We start from the raw sequence: 19,457 nt of genomic DNA, 5'->3' as shown, positions 1-19,457 counted from the left end.
TATTAAATTCAAGATCACTTTAATGAGGGTTGATATAAGTAGGATATTGTACAGGGAGATTCTGAACAAAAGGCAGAGGTTCACATAATTAAAAAAAAAAAGCATGCAGACATACTAAATTATGACATGGTATTTTGTGATGGAACATCAGTTTTCCATTAAGTATTTTATGCCAGCTACTCATTTACTTGTATATAGGAACTACATCAAAGTTTTAAACTCTAAATAGTGTACTTCAATACATATTACCCATTATCTACTACACAGATTGCTGTCTTAATAAAAAAAAATTCTTGATGGTCAGCCAAGTCTACAGTTCACCTGAGCCAAGTTTGGCAATATACGTTGGCTTTAACTGTGCCTTTGTTCTCGCCTGAGGGGACAACTGTAGCATTGCTTTAACAATGGTGCATTTCACGCAATTGAACACATTTTCATGTGTGGTTAGAGCGCCTTGTGTCATTTTTGGTTTGGTTCGAGTCCAGATGATTGATAAAGAACACTCTTATGTTTTACATGGTAGGTTTTGGTGTTGGACACGTGTGTCGTTTTCGCTCTTGAGCCGTCACTCCCTCTGCGGATTGTGTGTGACCAGTTGGTGCTGATGAAAGAGGATCTGCCACCTGTCATTTGGCATTCCAGTATTTTGCTAAGCTGGGCAAATTGGGATGGGCAAAGCACGAATTATGCAGAACATGTAGGCAATTGATATATACTTCTGTATGTGTCGAAGATAAAGGCCATATGCTATTGGCGACATGCAGTTGCTGTCTAGTATGTGTGTAAAATAACAGAAACATGGGGTCAGAAGCAGGACTGGACTATATTTTTCAGCCATAGTGTAATATTTGATATATCATGACATCCTGTGCAACGAAATACACTACTGGTCAAAAGTTTTTGAACAGTAAGATTTTTAATGTTTTTAAAAGCCTGCATTTATTTGGTCAAAAATACAGCAAAAGCAGTTATAATGTGAAATATTTTTACTATTTAAAATAACCATTTTCTGTTTGAATATATTTTGAAATGTAATTTATTCCTGTGATCAAAGCTGTATGTTCAGCATCATTACGCCAGTCTTCAGTGTCACATGACCTTTCAGAAATTATAAATATTCAAAACAGTTAAGTGCATATTTTCCAGGATTCTTTGAATAGAAAGAGCCAAAGATCAGCAGTTATCTGAAATAAAAAGCTTTTGTAACATTATACACTATACTATTCAAAAACCCGGACTTAAATTATAGAAATTAATACTTTTATTTAGCAAGGATGCTTTAAATTGATCGAAAGTGATGACAAAGACATTTATAATGTTACAAAAGATGTCTATTTCCGATAAATGCTGTTCTTCTGAACTTTCTATTCATTAAAGAAACCTGAAAAAACTCTATTCAGCTGGTTTCGACAATAATAATAATACTAAATGTTTTTCGAGCTGCAAATCAGAATATTAGAATGATTTCTGAAGGATCATGTGACTGGAGTAATGATGCTAAAAATTCAGCTATGAAATCACAGGAATAAATTTAAAGAAGAGACTTCTTTAAAAACAATAAAAATCCTGACTGTTCAAAAACTTTTGACAGGTAGAGTATGTAAATGTTTGATATATTGCCTAAACCTAAGTCAAAGGTAACTGTTTATGGATAATTTATGTTTTTTTGTGTTAATAACAAAAAAAAAAGAGGAGCCAAGATAGAAACCTGAGGTACATCACATAAAAAACACCAAGTATAGACTGTTCATTGAGATTTGTTTATCTTGGTCTTATGTACTTTTTGTGTTTGTTGTATGTGCAGACAGATGCCATGAGAAAACTACCCTAAAAACCTCTAAATAGCACTTGGATAGCGGATGCCTTCTTAAGAAATGCACTATTGCTGTTATCTGCTTGCCTTGCATCCATGCAATTAAAGTTAATGTTTGGTTAAGGGTGGAGGGGATGGGTAGGAGGACGCTTTATCTTCAAATCGCTCTTTTTTTTTCTTCTTTCTGGCGGGGCTCGGGCTCTCTGCAATTACGGTGCAGCCTTGACACAATGTTATTGTGTTTTTTGAGAGCCCTGTTCTGGAAAGGGAGGACAGATAGGGGAGTGTGCTTCAGTTGGAGAAAGACGGCTCTAACAGCACTGGCGTAATTAGCTCAGTGGTGTCTGTCTGTTTAGCTGTCTATTTTTTTTTTTTTTTCTTATTTAGCCTTGAGAACGATTGCACATGCGCATTTTTACCTGCTAATTTATTTTTTTTATTTTATTTTTATTTTATTTTTTATTTTATTTTTTACATTGACAGAATGCACTTTGTATTTGTTTGCTGAAAAGGTATACTATGGAAGATGCTTAAAGGAGAAGTTCACTTCCAGAACAAAAATCTACAAATAATTGACTCATCCCCTTGTCATCCAAGATGTTCATGTCTTTATTTCTCCAGTTGTAGAAAAATGTTTTTTTTGCGGAAACCTTTCAGGATTTCTCTCCATATAATGGACTTCTATGGTGCCCCAGAGTTTGAACTTCCAAAATGCAGTTTAAATGCAGCTTAAAAGGGCTCTAAATGATCCCAGCCAAGGAAGAAGGTTCTTATCTAGAGAAACAATTGATTATTTTCTAAAAAAAATTGCAATTTATCAACCTTTTAACCTCAAATGCTTGTCTTGTCTAGCTCTGTGTGAACTCTGTGTATTCCGTGTATGTTGAAAAACTCCCATCTCATTTTCTCCTCCAACTTCAAAAACGTCTTATATCTCTGTTTTACCTTTTTTTGTAAAAGGTGTTTGATCTTCTTTGCCGATCACTTTGTAAACAGTGGGTCGGTACCTCTGCAATAATGTAGGATGATTTTGAAGTTGGAGGAGAAAACGAGATGAGAGTTTTTCGACCTACCCTAACTGTCTTGAACCGAAATACACAGTACACGCAGAGCTAGACAAGATGAGCATTTGAGGTTAAAAAGTATATAAATTCTAAAAATTTTTTTTTAGAAAATAACAGATTGTTTCGCTAGGACCCTTCTTCCACGGCTGGGATCGTTTAGAGCCCTTTGAAGCTGCATTTAAACTGCATTTTGGAAGTTCAAACTCATGGGCACCATAGAAGAGAGAAATCCTGAAATGTTTTCCTAAAAAATGAACATCTTGGATGACAAGGGGGTGAGTAAATTATCTGTACATATTTGTGTATTAACATATATGAAATAACCCCCATATTTAGCATACATGAACCCCATAACAGATCTACACAGGTGGAGCTGGGGAAGGTGGAGGGTTTCTGAAGCGCACTGCAACTGCTACAGCAAGCACTAGCCAAGTATTTAGGCCATTTCCACACTAATACGTATCTTTTTCTCACCGTTTTGACCTTCCGTCCACACTGAGACAGTGTTTTTGTCAAGGAAAACAGCTTTTTGAACGCTCTCCAAAGTGGATACATTTGAAAACGCTGTTTTTGCGTTGTAGTGTGGACTGTGAAAATGGAGGCTTTTGTAAACAGATGCATATTTAGTCATGTGACACACATTGTACCAATAGACATCTACAGTGCCTTGCAAAAGTATTCATACCCCTTCATTTTTTTCACGTTTTGTTTCAGCATTATGTTAAACTGCTTTAAATTACTTTTTTCCACATCAATCTACATCTCATACACCATAATGAGAAAGCACAAAACAGGTTTGTAACAAATCTGAAATAAAAAACTGAAAAGATTCCGTTGCATAAGTATTCATACCCTTTTCTGGGACACTCGAAATTTAGCTCAGGAGCATTCATATTGCTTCTAGATGTTACTACACTTCGAGTGGAGTTAAACTGTGGCAAATTCATTTGAATGAGTATGATTTAGAAAGGCACACACTTCTAAGAAAAGGTCTAACAGCTGAAAATGCATATCAGAGCAAAAACCAAGTCCTGAGGTCAAGATAACTGCCTGTAGAGCTCAGTGACAGACTTGCGTTAAGGCAATGAGCTAGGGAAGAGTTCAGAAAAAAATCTGCTGCATTGAAGGTTCACAGAAGCATTATCCATAATGGAAGACGATTGGAACAACTAGGACTCTAGAAAATGTCTGCCAGCCCCCATCCAAGCTGACAGAGCTTGAGAGGTGAAAAGGTGAGGCAAAGAATGGCAGATAATTGCTAAATGCAGATGTGCAAAGCTTGTCACATCATACCCAAAAAGACTTGAGGCTGTAAAGGTGCTTCAACTATGTACTGAGTTAAGGGTGTGAATACTTATGCAATGTACTTATTTCAGTGTTTTATTTTTAATAAATTTGTAAAATTTGCAAATCTGGTTTTTGCTTCATCATTATTATGGTGTATGGAGTGTAAATTGATGTTGGGAAAAACTAATTTAAAGCAGTTTAACATAATGCTGCAACAAAATAAAATGTGAAAAAAAAAATGAAGGGGTATGAATACTTTTGCAAGGCACTGAATGTTTATACTGGTAATTGTGCCTGTTATGTGTCACACTGCTGCTAAAGAGATTTGCCTTGTACAGTCTTCATGTTATAGTCCCAAAATGATGACAGAAGTTTCAGTGTGGATGAGAAACTTTTGGAAAAAGCTTGGAAACGCTAATGTGGACGGGGAGCGTTTTAAGCATCATATTATAAAGTTAAAATAGCTTGTGAATGTTGTTACACGTCATCTTCAAAGCTGGATATAAATCCTTTGCTTCCAGTAGCCTTTTTATAATCCTTTAATCTGAGGTCACGGGTGTTATGGTACATTTATCAGTGCTGGTTAAGCCTAATCTTGCTGAGATTCTGCTGCTCATTAGCTTTTTTCCTACCAGAACTAAAGCCAAGTCCATCTGATTCATCAAATTCACATTCACCAACACTACAAACAGGGCTGGTCAAGAAAAGCACAGCATCTCCAAAAGGTTGCTGTGTTTATCTGCATTTTTTTTTCCTTCCACGGAACAGCATCAAACACACAGTTAGTCCAGGTTTATCAAAAACCGCATGGTGTCTAATATGGCATGCCTTTGAAGTGAGGCCTGTGTCTGTGGGATGCTGTAGGTAAAGCCGAGGTTTTCAAGGTCTCCTCGTCCTCCTTTTCCGCATCACCTGCGGCATAAATTCTGCAGGGAGGCTTGGCTTGTCATGTTGCGCACTTAAAGTGACACTTTCAGAAATAAATCAAGATCACACAGATGAGATGTTGCTTGGGATTCAACTGACACGTCGTATTTGTTGAGCTCACAGGCTTGAAGAAAGATTGTAGCGTTTTAAGTTGCACATATGGCATCAAAGCAAAAGAAAAACAGCTGCCAAATGAGACGTCACTTCTCACAAAAATTCTCAGCTGTAGAGGTAAACACGAGGCATCAGGAGTGCTGGAGTGCTGTCATCTCAGGTCTGGAGATGAGGGTTTTGAGCGTAATCATAGAGGTTGACGCTCGAGGTGCTCCAAACAGCCCTGAAACTTGAACCCTGATCATTATCGCTCATAAAAAGACCGTCAGTGTTTCTCCTCGGGGCTGGCGGCCTCGCAAAACAGCTGAATGTGCTTAGATATCTTATAATGACAGGCTCTTCACAATGTGCCGCTACTTAATCCAGTATTTAGGTGTCAACGGGACAACTCAGGAATTTAAAGCATCTGGAAAATGGGGACTGGAGGTGGAAATGGAGGGAAAGTGTGGAAACTATTGTGTTTGTGGAGGAGGTTCAAAGGCTAGTGATGTATCAAAGCTATTGTTAATGACACTGATGGACTTTTTTGTTTAACTTTACTTTTCAGTAGTTTTGTTATGCTTATTTTTTTAATTTTGCTTTGTTTTTTGGTTTCTTTTCTTTGCTGTTTTTTTATGTTGTGTGATTTACGTTATATCGTTGTTTTGTATTTTGCTTTGGTTTGTTATTTGTTTTACTTTGTTTAGTTTTTTTAATTTTGTTTTCTCCACTATTTTGAGGTTTTATTTTGTTTTGCTTAGCTTTGCTTTGCTTTGTTTTTTGTTTTGTGGTTTATTTTGTTTTGCTGTTTAAGCTTTGTTTTTTTTCCCGTAGTTTTAGTTTAGTTTTGTTTTGTTACATTTTTGTTTTGTATTTTGCTTTGGGGTTTTTTGTACTTTGTTTTTTCTTTGTTTTTGTTTTATTTTGTTTTGTTTTACATTGTTTAGATTTTTTGTTTTGTTGCTTTGTTTTGTATTGTGATTTGTTTTGTTACTTTGTTGTTTTGTATTTTGCTTTGGTAGTTTTATGTTTTACTTTGCTTTGTTTTGTTTTCTTCACTATTTTTGTTTTATTTTGTTTTGCTTTGCTTAGTTTTTTGTGGTTTGTTTTGTTTTGCTTTGTGTTTTGCTGTTTAATCTTTGCTTTTTGTTTTTTTCATTTTTTGTTTCGTTTTGTTACATTTTTTGTTGTTGTTGTATTTAGCTTTGTTTTGTTTTTTGTTTCTTCACTGTTTTTGTTTATTTTGTTTTACTCTGTGTTTCACTTTTTTGTTTTACTTTGAATTGTTTTATTTTTTATTTGAGTTGTTTTGTGTTACATTTTTGTTTTGTATTTTACTTTGTTTTTTGTTTTGTTTTTGCTTTTTGTTTTGTTATTTTATTTTGTTTTGCTTAGCTTAGCTTTGGTTTGTTGTTTGTGATTTATTTTGCTTTTTGTTTTCTTTTCTTTGCTGTTTTTGTTTTGTTTTGTGATTTGTTTTGTTACACTTTTGCTTTGGTTTGTTTTTTGTTGTTTTTGTTTTACTTTGTTTTTTGTTTTTTGCATTGTTTTATTTTTTATTTGAGTTGTTTTGTGTTACATTTTTGTTTTGTATTTTACTTTGGTTTGTGTTTTGCTTTTTGTTTTGTTGTTTTATTTTGTTTTGCTTAGCTTTGGTTTGTTTTTTGTGATTTATTTTGCTTTTTTGTTTTCTTTTCTTGGCTGTTTTTGTTTTGTTTTGTGATTTGTTTTGTTATACTTTTGTTTTGTATTTTGCTTTTGGATTGTTTTTTGTTGTTGTTGCTGTACTTTGTTTTTTTTTTTCTTTACTGTTTTTGTTGTTTTATTTTGTTTTACTTTGTGTTTTTTTTTTTTTTAATCCGGGTTTGATGTATCAATAGAAAATCATTTTTCCAGACATCTTTCCAACCACATACAGTACTACAGTTGCTCTAGACATTAAACGGCATTAAACACTTTGATGGGGCCACATGTCTTTCCATAAAATTCAGATCATCTGAGGGGATCAGCAGTGAATCTGTTTCCAAAGGAGCATTGCACAATGAGAAATGTCTTCCCTAAAGTCAGCTGTTTCATTCCATAGGTCTCCACAGTTGAGCAGACAGCCTCACAAAGATTTGAAACCCATGTGACTGTGTTTTATTCTGATATAAGGGCTATAGTTACATAACAAATTTTATCTGCTAGGAACCGGTCAGGTTCCTTTGTGACACAACAGGTTTATCAACTGTGTTTCTGATTGGAAGGGTTTCAGCTGTCTTTTTAAGCACATATGTTTAGTGATGTGAGGATGGCCTTATCACTTTCTCAGGGTTTATCAGGTCCTGTGCGACAAGATGTGCTCTTATCTCAAAGTCACCTTCCATCCTGGAGCATATGCTTTTTAATGGTCCTGACACACCAGGAACAGACAAAACCAGATATCCTTGTGAATCTTTAATGAGATTCTGACTGAAAAAAACATTGAAAGTTATTTCGAAATCCTGCTGTTGATGTAAAAATAATAGGCAGTGATTATTTTAGCTCTGTGCTCATAGCAGGTGGTGTCAATGACAACGTGTGCAAGCACATTATATTCAGATTAGGGCCTTTATTCCCAAAATGAGTGTTCAGAATTACAAAATTCAGTCCACAGTGCTTTATTTTAATGTATGGAAAAACATATTCTGTTCTCTCTTCATGTGTTACTTCTGTTGAATGCCTTTTGAGAACTTAGGGTGTGTTCACACTTGTCATGTTTGGTTCAATTAAAATCAACTCTGGGGCAATTGTTCTGTTAGTGTGGTTCATTTGAGTTCAAGTGTGAACGCTGCCAAACAAGAGGACCAAGACCACTAAAAAGATGGGTCTCGGTCCGCTTCCAAACGAACTCTGGTGTGATTGCTCTGTTAATGCGATTCATTTGAGTAAGTGTAAATGCCGCCATCCGAACCCTGGTGCGCACCAAACAAGTGGACCGAGACTGCTAAAAAGATGGCTCTCTGTCCGCTTTCAAATGAACTCTGGTGCACGCAACAATATACCACGCAACAATAAGCGCACTTAGTCCAGCAGACGGCATTAGGTGTAATCGTCTAAAGCGCCATACACCGGTCGGTAGGGCTGGGTCATATCATACCTTTCAAGGTAATACCGGTGTAATGTTATGGTACGATCTGAAATTGACATATCGCGATAGAACTTGGACTTAACGCGCATGCGCAGTGCTGGTGTTTTCATGCGGTCGCACATGGAGTCAGACTCAGAAGCATAGCGGCGACCGAGGAGGCAGCATGCACAAGCGGAGCATTGACTAACACATGTGAACCAGAATTGGTTTGCAAAAAAGGTGCAACATCCGTGGTGTGGAACTGGTTTGGTTTTCGCCCGTCAGATACACGGCAGAACACTATTTTTTGCAAAATATGCAGTGTTTACCCCTACCATTATCTTAGGGGGGCGGACCGCCCCCCCAACGCCACCCCCCGCCCCCCTTGAACGTCAAGTTCATTTTATTTTTGATATCGCGCCAGATCAAAATAGAAGTCATTTAAGGTTATATTAAACAAACTAAATTGCCTCATGTTATTTATCTTATTTACACGAAGGCATGTCATATTTCTGTCTCTACATGGTCGCGCGTGTACAATGTCTCCTCCACAAAAACACAGACTGGATCGCGGACTCCATGCATAAAAACGGAATTTACTATAACACAGCATGCCACGGAATTCGTCGATTTTTGGATTAAGTCTGTCACTTAATTCGATGGAAATTCGATATGGACTAGTGTCTGTGAAAACTGAAATGCAGAAAGACCGTTTTAATATGAATCCTGCATGTTCCGTTTGCCTCTGTTATGTATGAATGGCGGAGACGCATTTTTTAAAAATACGCGCATACTGAAGCACGCGTGACGCTCCTGCTAATTTTTGCCATTTGCTCTCACATGAACAGATAAACTCAATCTCCAAAGCTGCTGTGAGTGTCACCTTTACCGTTTCATTCGAGAAAACTAGCATCATATCATACTGTACACACAGAAACTTCACGGCAACCTGTCAAAATAAAAGTATGGTTTAACATGTAACAGAACAATATTAGTCTTGCATTACTTTTGTACAGTATAATGTAGGTGTTTATATATTCCTATTTAAATAATTGACATAAAACAATATATATGATAAAAAAATAAATGTTACAACAAGATTAACCACTTAATTGTAGAAAAAAATACTACAATTATTATTTAAACGTTTTAAACTGAATATAATTTTTCTTCCATGTATTGATTTGAACAGTAAACCTGTTTGTTTGCCAAAAATTAAAAGGGTTTATTTTTCATTTGATTAAAAATAAATAAATGTTTATGCTTTCATTTCATTATCAGAAAAATTAAAACAAGAACAAAAAAAAAAAAGATTGTAGAGCCCTATTGTTCAAAATGTTAAAATAGAGAGTTTTGGACTTATTTTTTCACTGAAATAAATGTTTTCATTATTACACAAAGTAGGCTAAAGTACCGGCAAAAAAGTAATGTTGGCTAGCGACCCGTACACCACTAACCTGTTTCACCATTTGAAGCAAAAGCACATACTGGAGTACAACAAAGCTGTAAAAGCACGTTCTTTTCTTTTATTTGCACCAATAAAGTCGTGCAGTTTTGAAGTATTTTGTCTAGCATCAATTATATCGTCAGTTATATCGTTATCGCAAATTTTGCTATTTATATCGTGATAAATTTTTTTTGACCATATCGCCCTGCCCTACCGGTCGATCTGCGCAGCTTACAGGTTAGTTTGCAACATTTCTAAATTTTACTTAAAACTTTCTAATATTTCTATTTAATTTTAAGTCGAAAACACCTTTTGTTTGAGTTCCATCACGAAATATACATTATTCAACCTGACTAATCAGGTTGTGAACATAATTATGCCTTTAGGTTCACTATCTTTAGTTTTGCTGTCAAAAATGTCAATGTGAATGCTAAGCGGACCAGATGTACCATTTTCCTTTTTGGTCCGAACCAAATAAACCAAACAAACCAAGCTACAAGTGTTAACACAGCGTTAATAACACCCATAATGTAAATTTGGATGTGCATAGACTATTAAAATAAATTCCAGGGTTGCCAGGTTTGCACAACAAAACCCGCCCAATTGCTACTCAAAAGTAGCCCAATTGCATTAAAAATCAGGTTGCAGGGGGGTGAAATACATGTTTTTTTTTTTTTTTTTTTTTTTTTTTGGTGCAGTTTCCCAGATTAAATTTGCATTCCAGGGGCTAAATATTACGTTACTGGGGTCGCTTAAACCCGCGGACATGAAAAACAACCCGTGGCAACAGTGGTAAAATAGCCTAATTCTACGGGGAAACCGCAGACTTGGCAACACTGGAATATTCCTATTACAATAGATATTGTAAATAAGATGTTTACAAAGAATTCAGATTTATACAGGCATATACCAGTATCTGGAAACTGGAATATTAGGGTTCACTTGTTTACATGATGAAGACATAATCAGAATATGAGCAAATTCGGATTAACATAAGAATATTCATGTGTATGTAAATTTGTTGATTGAACTGTATCAAATGTAAACCTGGCAACTTTGGAATATTCATTTTAATCTGTGCACATCCAAATTACATTGCATTGTGTTATTGCGTTCACACTTGTAGTTTGTTTTGTTTGGATTATTTGGTCTGGACCAACAAGGAAAATGCTACATTTGGTCCTGGTCCGTTTAGCATTCACACTGGCATTTTTTAAGCAAACCTAAAATTAACAAACCTAAAGGCATAGTGATACCTTTACAACCTGATTGGTCGGTTTGAATGACAGAATTGTGTATTTCGTGACAGAACTCACCGAACACTACAAACAAAAGGAAAAGGTGCGTTCACCTAATCTGCTGGACTAAGCGCGCTCATTATTGTGTGTTTATGATTTTATTTTCACCACCTGCAAACTCACAAACTTTACCTCCTCGTTGCTTCACGTTTGCCCTCTGCTCATTTTGTTTTGTATACACCGCTTGTTCCCTTCGAGAAACCATGTCGCAGATCGTCGCGTCTTGTCATTACTTCCTGTTTTTGGTTCGTTTTGAAGTATTTGGTCCGTGTTGTGTTCATATATCATTCGAACCACACTAGAGCGAGACCCATCTTTTTAGCGGTCTTGCTCCACTTGTTTGACGTGAACCAGGGTTCGGATGGAAGCATTCACACTTACTCAAATGAACCGCACTAAAAGAGCAATCGCACAAGAGTTCATTTTAATCGAACCAACCATGACGAGTGTGATCTCTGAAGTGTGCTTATATGGGTAGTTAAGATAAATTGCATCAAGACCAGGCATAAATTAGATTTCATGACCATTTCCCATCCTCTTTTTGATTTTAGAAATGACCCAGTCTGTTTTGCCACTGTACCTTTAAGACCTCTATCTAAATGACCTCTGTTATGATTGGCTAGCATGCCTGTAGTGCTGTGTTTCACTGTGTTGATGATCAATGTAGGCCAGAGCTGCTGAATACTAATTAGTCAAATGCTAAATACTTAATGATATGTGTACGTGCACAGTCATAGTAATGCGCTCATTATTATGATTGATTTTCATAATGACTTATTTTTGCACTTTAGTTTTCATAAATAGGCTGGGTTGACTGCAGAGTGTTGCATTAGAGTAGGTCAATTTAGTACATAGTATTTTAAATGAGCAAGAAAAACAAAATATGTTTTATAGCAATTCATTATTCATGTGACTGCTTTGCATGCAAATTAATCATTTAATATGACCGGATTATGACCTGAATCAGAACAGTGATGGTATTTCTCATGTTTTCTTTGCAGTTGGGATGAAAGCAGCTCCATCAGCAGCGGTTTGAGTGATGGTTCAGACAACCTCAGCTCAGAAGAGTTCAACGCAGGCTCCTCCCTCAACTCCCTGCCAACAACTCCAATTGGCTCCCGACGAAACTCTGCCATTGTGGTAATTCACTTTTTTATTGGGTAGAAAAATTGCTGCTTTAAGGTTTGTTGCAACAGTTGGCCAATTTGTGACACACGATACTGGATCAGTCTAGCCTGTGCACACAGTACTTACTGCTAATTGGATGAATGTGTTACAAACCGCTAACCGCTTTAGTGTGAGAGAGCGCGCACTGACTCAGTCGATACTCATCTGAAATCTATCACCACAGAACATAGACGACACAGTTTATCCCACCCAAAGACACTGATGTGACTCTTCCCTGGCCAAGAAGTCTTCAGGGAGTCTCTGGTTTCATTCTCAAAGTTGAACTCCCATGTAGTGTTACGGGTTCAGTCGTCTGTGTGTGGATGTGTGTTTGTGTTGGTTAGGATTTGTTGAAGACCACACCGCTTTCTGGATTCGTTTCAGCCGTTCTGGCTACCTAAAATCACTGTTTCTTGGCGTTGTGAGAAACATTTACCACATCATTACAGTACAGATGGGTCACAGTGTCTGTATTCATTTTGAATGTCATTATAGATGTTAGTTAGATCCGACAACGTATTCAAAGGAATCGTTCACACACACACACACACACACAAAAGCATTTATTTATCCTTATGTTGACCTTACACATAAGTAATTTGTTGTAAATGAAAATAAAGCTATGAGGTACATTATAGTTACAATTCAACATGATTCTTTAGCTGATTAAATAAGAAAAAAAATCATGCATTAAAAAGTCGCAGTATTAACAATTCAGTGCATTGCGTTTATATTCTGGGGTACATTCTGCTTGTCTATAAACGGTATGGTTTATTAATACGGTGTGTACTGAGCTTGGTTCTCCAAACAGTTTTAAGGCATTTCAAATTTGAATGTCCCACATAGGCCCACTCTTCACAATTCATTAAACCACTATTTTGTGTCGTGTCAGACCAAATTAAAGTTAAAGTCGTCATTTTATTTTCATAATTTCGAAAATTAATAATTTTGACTTTTTCATCTCAAAATTTCGATTTAGTATGTCATCATTTTGACTTTTAATTGACTTTTTTATCTCTCATATTTAATACTTTTAAAATAATAATTTAAACTTTTTCTCATAATCATGCCTTTTTATGCCATAATTATGGCTTATGTCATAATTTCATCCTTTTTTCTCATAATTATGACTTAGTCATAATTTTGACTTTTTATCTCATAATTGACTTTAAAGTCATAATTTAAACTTTTTCTTATAATTATGACTTTTTAAAGTCATAATTATAAGAAAAAGTTTAAATTATGACTTTAAAGTCAATTGATATGAAGGCATTGATATACTTTTTAAAGTCATAATTTCAGTCTTATCTTATAATTATGTCTTGTCATAATTTGTCATAATTTACCTTTTTTCTCAAAATTATGACATTTGAAGTCCAAATTTGAACATTTTATCTCATAAATATTACTTAAAGTCATAATTATGACTGAAAGACTGAAAGTCATAATTATTATTTTTTTCTCATAACTATGATGTATGTCATAATTCTTATAATTACAACTTTTTAAAGTCATAATTAAAATTTTTTCTCATAATTATGACTTTTAAAGTCACAAATTCAACAATTTATCTCATAATTATGACTTTTAAAGTCATAATTTCAACTTTGTCATTTGTCATTATTTGACTTTTTATCTCATAATTATGACTTGTTTAGTCACAATGTAAACAATGTATCTAATATTTGACTTTTAGTCATAATTTCAACTTTTTTATCTCATAATTATGACTTTTAAAGTCATAATTTTAACAATTTATCTCATAATTAAGACTTTTTTAAAGTCACTATTTTCTCAGTTTATCTCGTAATTATTTTTTAAAGTCAATTTCAACTTTGTTGTTATTTCGACTTTTTATCTCATAATTATTACTTTTTAGTCACAATTTAAACAATGTATCTAATATTTGACTTTTAGTCATAATTTCAACATTTTATCTCATAATTATGACTTTTAAAGTCATAATTTCAACTTAGTCATAATTTTGACTTTTTATCTCATAATTATAACTTTTTAAAGTCACAATCATAACAATTTATCTCATTATTAGGACTTTTAAATAATTGTAACTTTTTAAAGTCATAAATTTCAACAATTTATCTCATAACTTTCAAAGTCATAATAATCTCATAATTATAACTTCAAGTCAGAAATTCAACCTTTTCTCATAATTATAGCCAAAGAGTCAATTTTAAAAAATTATCTCATAATTATGATGTTTAAAGTTAATATTTCAACTTGGTCATAATTTCAACCTTTTATCTCATAATTATAACATTTTAAAGTCAGAAATGTCAACCATTTTTATCATAAGTATGACTTTTAAAGTTATAATTTCAATTTAGTCATAATTTTGTATAAACTAATTTCAACTTTAATCTCGTAAGCATGTTATAATTTTGACTTTTTAAAGCATTTGTTTTCTTATGTGGTGGAAATGGGCTTCTGTAAAAAAAAAAAAGTAATATTTTGGAATATTATTACATTTACAAATTAAAATAACTGCTGTTATGTGAATATATTTTGTGATGCAAAGCAGCATCATTACTCCAGTCTTCAGTGTCACATGATCAGAAATCAGAAATCATTCAGAAATCATTCTAATATACTGATTTGCTGCTCAAGCCACATTTCTTTTTATTACCAAAGTAGAAAACAGTTGTCCTGCTTCATATTTTTATAGAAACTGTGATAATTTTTTTTTTTTTTTTTTTTTTAGAAAATAGAAATTCAGTTACATATGATCAGTGTAATGCATCCCTTCTTAATACAAATATTAATTAATTTGTATATATATTCCAACTCCAAACTTTTAAACGAAAGTGCATTTCCAGTAAACACAAATATGGAAAATGTTCTCTCAAAATTTCAAGATCATCTTGGACTGTAGAACTGAAAACAGAAATCAAACACCTTACTTTTAAGACAAAATCATAAAGTTTAAGTTTAAGAATTGAAGGATTCCCAGTTTATTGTGGGTAACACCAGCAGTCTCCTGCGTTTCAGGAATCTTCTCTGGAGAATGCAGTCAGATTAGCAGTGTAAATCATGAGGACAGTGTCCCTGTCATCCCATTCTAAACCTTAATGAACCTCTCCAGCAGCACCACAGGTTCAGTAATCAGCTTCATGAGGTTACAGCATCACCACACACGCTCTGCTGGACCCTTTCAATATCTTCTCCATCAAGCAGATCACAATGTTCTTCCAAACCCCCCACAGACTCACATACCAGCCTCCGCTCCTCCTCCTCCTCCTCAGCTGACTTTATTGTACTCGTCAAGAAGAAGGAGGAGGGAACAATCCCCGGCTTCTTTCTTGATCTGACCCACGCGGCTGCCTTGCTACAAGAAGGAAATGACATGTCAACATCACAGTTATACAAACATCAAAGTTCAGACAGCTTTAATTGGTCAAATATGTGAGCTTGCCGTATCACATAATTCCCAGTAAGGGAGCAGACATTCCTCAAATGACATCAACCTTTCACAAAGGGTTATTTACATTTAATAAAGCAGGTATGCCCCTCCGCAGAGCTTCTCCTTAAGCCGGACATGGTTCACTGAACCTGGCAACATGGTCCGACTCTTACTTGAAATGCTCATTTCTGATGTCCACTTTCACCAAATCAATTTCACAAAATTAATTAGTCTTCATTTTCATTAATTTTATCACACAAAGGTCTTAAGGTTCACTGATATGCAACAATTTTCTAAATGGAATAGTTCACCCAAAAATTCAAATTAGCTGATCATTTATTTACACTAAATGCAGTGAATGGGTGCCGTCAGAATAAGAGTCCAAACAGTCCAAAACATCACAATAATCCACATCTTGTGAAGTGAAAAAGATAGCTTTGTGTCTTTTACTTAAACCAGTGACAGATAGAGCGAAACTAAACAGACGGTTCTTCTGGAGAAGAAACACTGCTCTGATGTTCTGTGGTGTGCTGATTTATATTAGCGTGTGTTACTTCTGTTCATCTCCACTGCTCGTGTTGGAATGTGACCACAATGCAGTTCATAAAGCAGGACTCTGAAACAAAATTTCCATGTTTGGTGGCTTGTGTCGACACGATAAACAGTAGCTTATTTCTCCATTTACCATTTCTCCATTTATGGAAGCTCATATCAGACACAGCATAAACAAAATTAAAAAGGTTTTTATCTTGAGGTTTTTTTGTCGTTGTTTATTGCAGTTTGTTATGTATTTATTTATTTTCTTGCAATTCTAAGTTTATATCTCGCAATTCTGGGGAAAAAAAGTCTGAATTCTGAGAATTAATCTCATAATTCTGAGAAGAAACGTTGGAATTGAAACAAAGTCAGAATTGGGTGATTAAAAAGATGCAATTATCTTCTTTAATTTTTATTGTATACTTCTGACTCACATTTGCAAGAGAAAAAAAAAAGAAATGCGACTTTCTATCTCACAAAAAAGTGAGGATTGCGAGAAACAAACGGTTTATATCTCACAATCCTAAAGAAAAAAGTCAGAATTGCGAGATATAAACTCTCAATCGCAAGAAAAATTCTGAATTGCAAGAAATAAATTCACAATTGCAAGAAATGTTAAAATTGCAACTTTTTTATCTTACAGTTCTGAGAAAAAAGTCAGAATTGTGAGATACAAATTCACATTTGCGAGAAAAAAGTTGTTTATAACTCACAATTGCAAATTTATATCTCAATCCTGAGGAAAAAAGTTAGAATTGCTAGAAAAAAATAAGTTATCTCGCAATTCTGACTTTATAACTCACAATCACAAGTTTAGATCTCACAATCCTGAGAAAAAAAATGTTAGAATTGCAAGTAAAAAGGATAAATTGCAAGAAAAAAAAGCAGAATTGTGAGATACAAACTCACATTTGCAAGAAAAAAAGTCAACATTGCAAGTTATCTTGCAATTCTGACTTTATAATTTGCATTTGCAAGTTTATATCTCACAATACTGAGGAGAATAGTTAGAATTGCAAGAAAAAAGTCAGTTATCTCACAATTCTGACTTTATAATTCACAATCACAAGTGTAGATCTCACAATCCTGAGAAAAAAGTTAGAATTGCAAGAAAAAAGTCAGAATTGCGAGATATAAACTCGCAATTGCGAGAAAAGGTCTGAATTGCAAGATATGAGTGTACATTGGTCAGAAAAAAAGTCAAAATTGTGATTATCTTAGTTCTGAGAAATAAGTCAGAATTGTGAGATAAAAACTCGCATTTGCGAGAAAAAAAAGTGAAATGCGAGATAGAAACTCGCATTTGCAAGAAAAAAGGTTCAATTGCAAGAAAAAAGTCAGAATTGTGGGATATAAACTCGCATTTGTAAGAAAAAAGTCAGAGACTTTATAGACTTTATAACTTGCATTTGCCAGTTTATATCTCACAGTCCTGAGGAAAAAAGTTAGAATTGCAAATAAAAAAGTCAAATTATAAGAAAAAAAGTCAGAATTGCAAGATATAAACTCGCATTTGCGAGAAAAAAGTCAAAATTGTGAGTTGTCTTACAATTCTGAGAAAAAAGGCAGTTATCTCGCAATTCTGACTTTATAACATACATTTGCAAGTTTAGATCTCACAGTCCATGGAAAAAAAAGGTTGAATTGGAAGTAAAAAAGTCAAATTGCAAGAAAAAAGTCAGAATTGCAAGAAATAAACTCGCATTTGCGAGAAAAAGTCAAAATTGTGAGTTATCACAATTGTGAGAAAAAAAGTCAGAATTGCAAGATATAAACTGGCATTTTCAAGACAAAAAAAATTGTTATCTCAAACTTTATAACTTGAATTGCAAGTTTATAACTCACACTCCTGAGAAAAAAAAAGTCAGAATTGCTAGATACGAACTCACATTTGCGAGAAAAAAAGTGTTATCTTGCAATTCTGACTTTATAACTTACAACTGCAAGTTTATGTCTCACACTCCTAAGAAAAAAGTCATAATTGTGAGATACAAGCTGTAAAAACTGTGACACATAATCAGTGGAATTAAAAAAACACAAGGTGTAGAGATGTGATTTTGTTCAAATAAAAGTCAAAATATTTTTAAAAATTGCTGTTTTGTATAATACTGTTTTATACATGAGCCACTGCAAAAGACAATGGTCAAACTTGTCTGTCTAGCACATTTACATGAATTTACAAGAATGGCCCCTAACCTAAGCGTTTCTTTTTATGATTTTAAACTGAAATAGTCACTGTTTATTTTCACTTGCACCCACAGCTGCGCACTGATGCCGAGAAGCGCTCGCTGGTTGAAAATGGCCTTTCCTGGTACAGCGAGGAGGGGAAGGCACAATGCCGGAACGAGGGAGGATACGACACGGGCAGCCTTAAGGCGGAGTCGTCCAGCAAATGGAAAAAAAGCAGATCGCAGGACGACGCAGGAGTCAAGGGCGAGCTGAGGAAACCGCAGACGCTTGGCCACCCGCCCAGCGGACTGAAGAAGAGCCGTAACCCTCCCGTAGGCGTGACCTCCCCCATCACACACACCTCACAGAGCATGCTCAAAGTGCCAGGAGGTTAGTGATGCCAAACACATACACACACATACATCTGATGGTATGGAAACACACTCTGAAACATGCAACATGTGTTATTAATCTCCCATGATTCCTGACATTCCAGCCTCCAAATCCTGCCACCACAGGCATAAATTATCTAATGTATATGTATTACTTATTACTTACCCATAGGTAACGCCTGTTGTTCAGAGGTTGCTCTTTTATAGCTCAGGAGCCTTAATGGAGCTCTCATTTATTTTTTACACTGAAATTCGAATTTGCTGTTAATTTACTCACCCCCAGGCCTTTATAAAATGTAGGAAACTTTTTTTTCTTCATTAGAACAGTAAAGAAGATTTTTAGCTGAAACTGTCGTCCTGGGAAATTCATATAATGTCGACAGCTACCATGACTTTGTGAGTCAAAAAAGCATATCAGGTTTTATAAAGTGAAAAAACTGAACATTATTAACAACATTATTAACTGTAATCCATAGCCTATAGGTTACATGTATTATATTTAAAATATACTGTAATTTTAGGTAAATTGCAACTTTGAACCCTCATTTTGTTAGTATTGTATTTATTTACATATTTATATTTATTTTTTTTTATATTTAGCTAAAAATATAACTATATATTTAGGTAAATATTTATTTTATTTTATGTTATTTTTAATTTCTTGAATTAACCCTACCTTTTTAAATCTTGTTTCTATTTTATTTTATAATTATTTTTGTTTTAAATATTTAATAAAAAATATAACTATATATTTAGG

General features: G+C 34.5%; 1 protein-coding gene across 1 annotated transcript in view; it reads left to right on the top strand.

The window, feature by feature from the left end:
• Nucleotides 1-19,457, top strand: part of nav1a (neuron navigator 1a) — a 164,910-nt gene that overhangs the window by 107,107 nt on the left and 38,346 nt on the right. The window contains exons 6-7 of the mRNA XM_073822902.1: nucleotides 12,019-12,157; nucleotides 18,401-18,698. Of these exons, the coding sequence (XP_073679003.1) occupies nucleotides 12,019-12,157; nucleotides 18,401-18,698 (437 nt within the window). The remainder of the gene's footprint in view (nucleotides 1-12,018; nucleotides 12,158-18,400; nucleotides 18,699-19,457) is intronic.

The sequence above is a fragment of the Garra rufa genome, chromosome 18, assembly GCF_049309525.1.
Source record: "Garra rufa chromosome 18, GarRuf1.0, whole genome shotgun sequence".
Taxonomy (NCBI): domain Eukaryota; kingdom Metazoa; phylum Chordata; class Actinopteri; order Cypriniformes; family Cyprinidae; genus Garra; species Garra rufa.
Note: the sequence above shows the minus strand (reverse complement) of the source record. Positions and strands in the feature narration are given on the sequence as shown.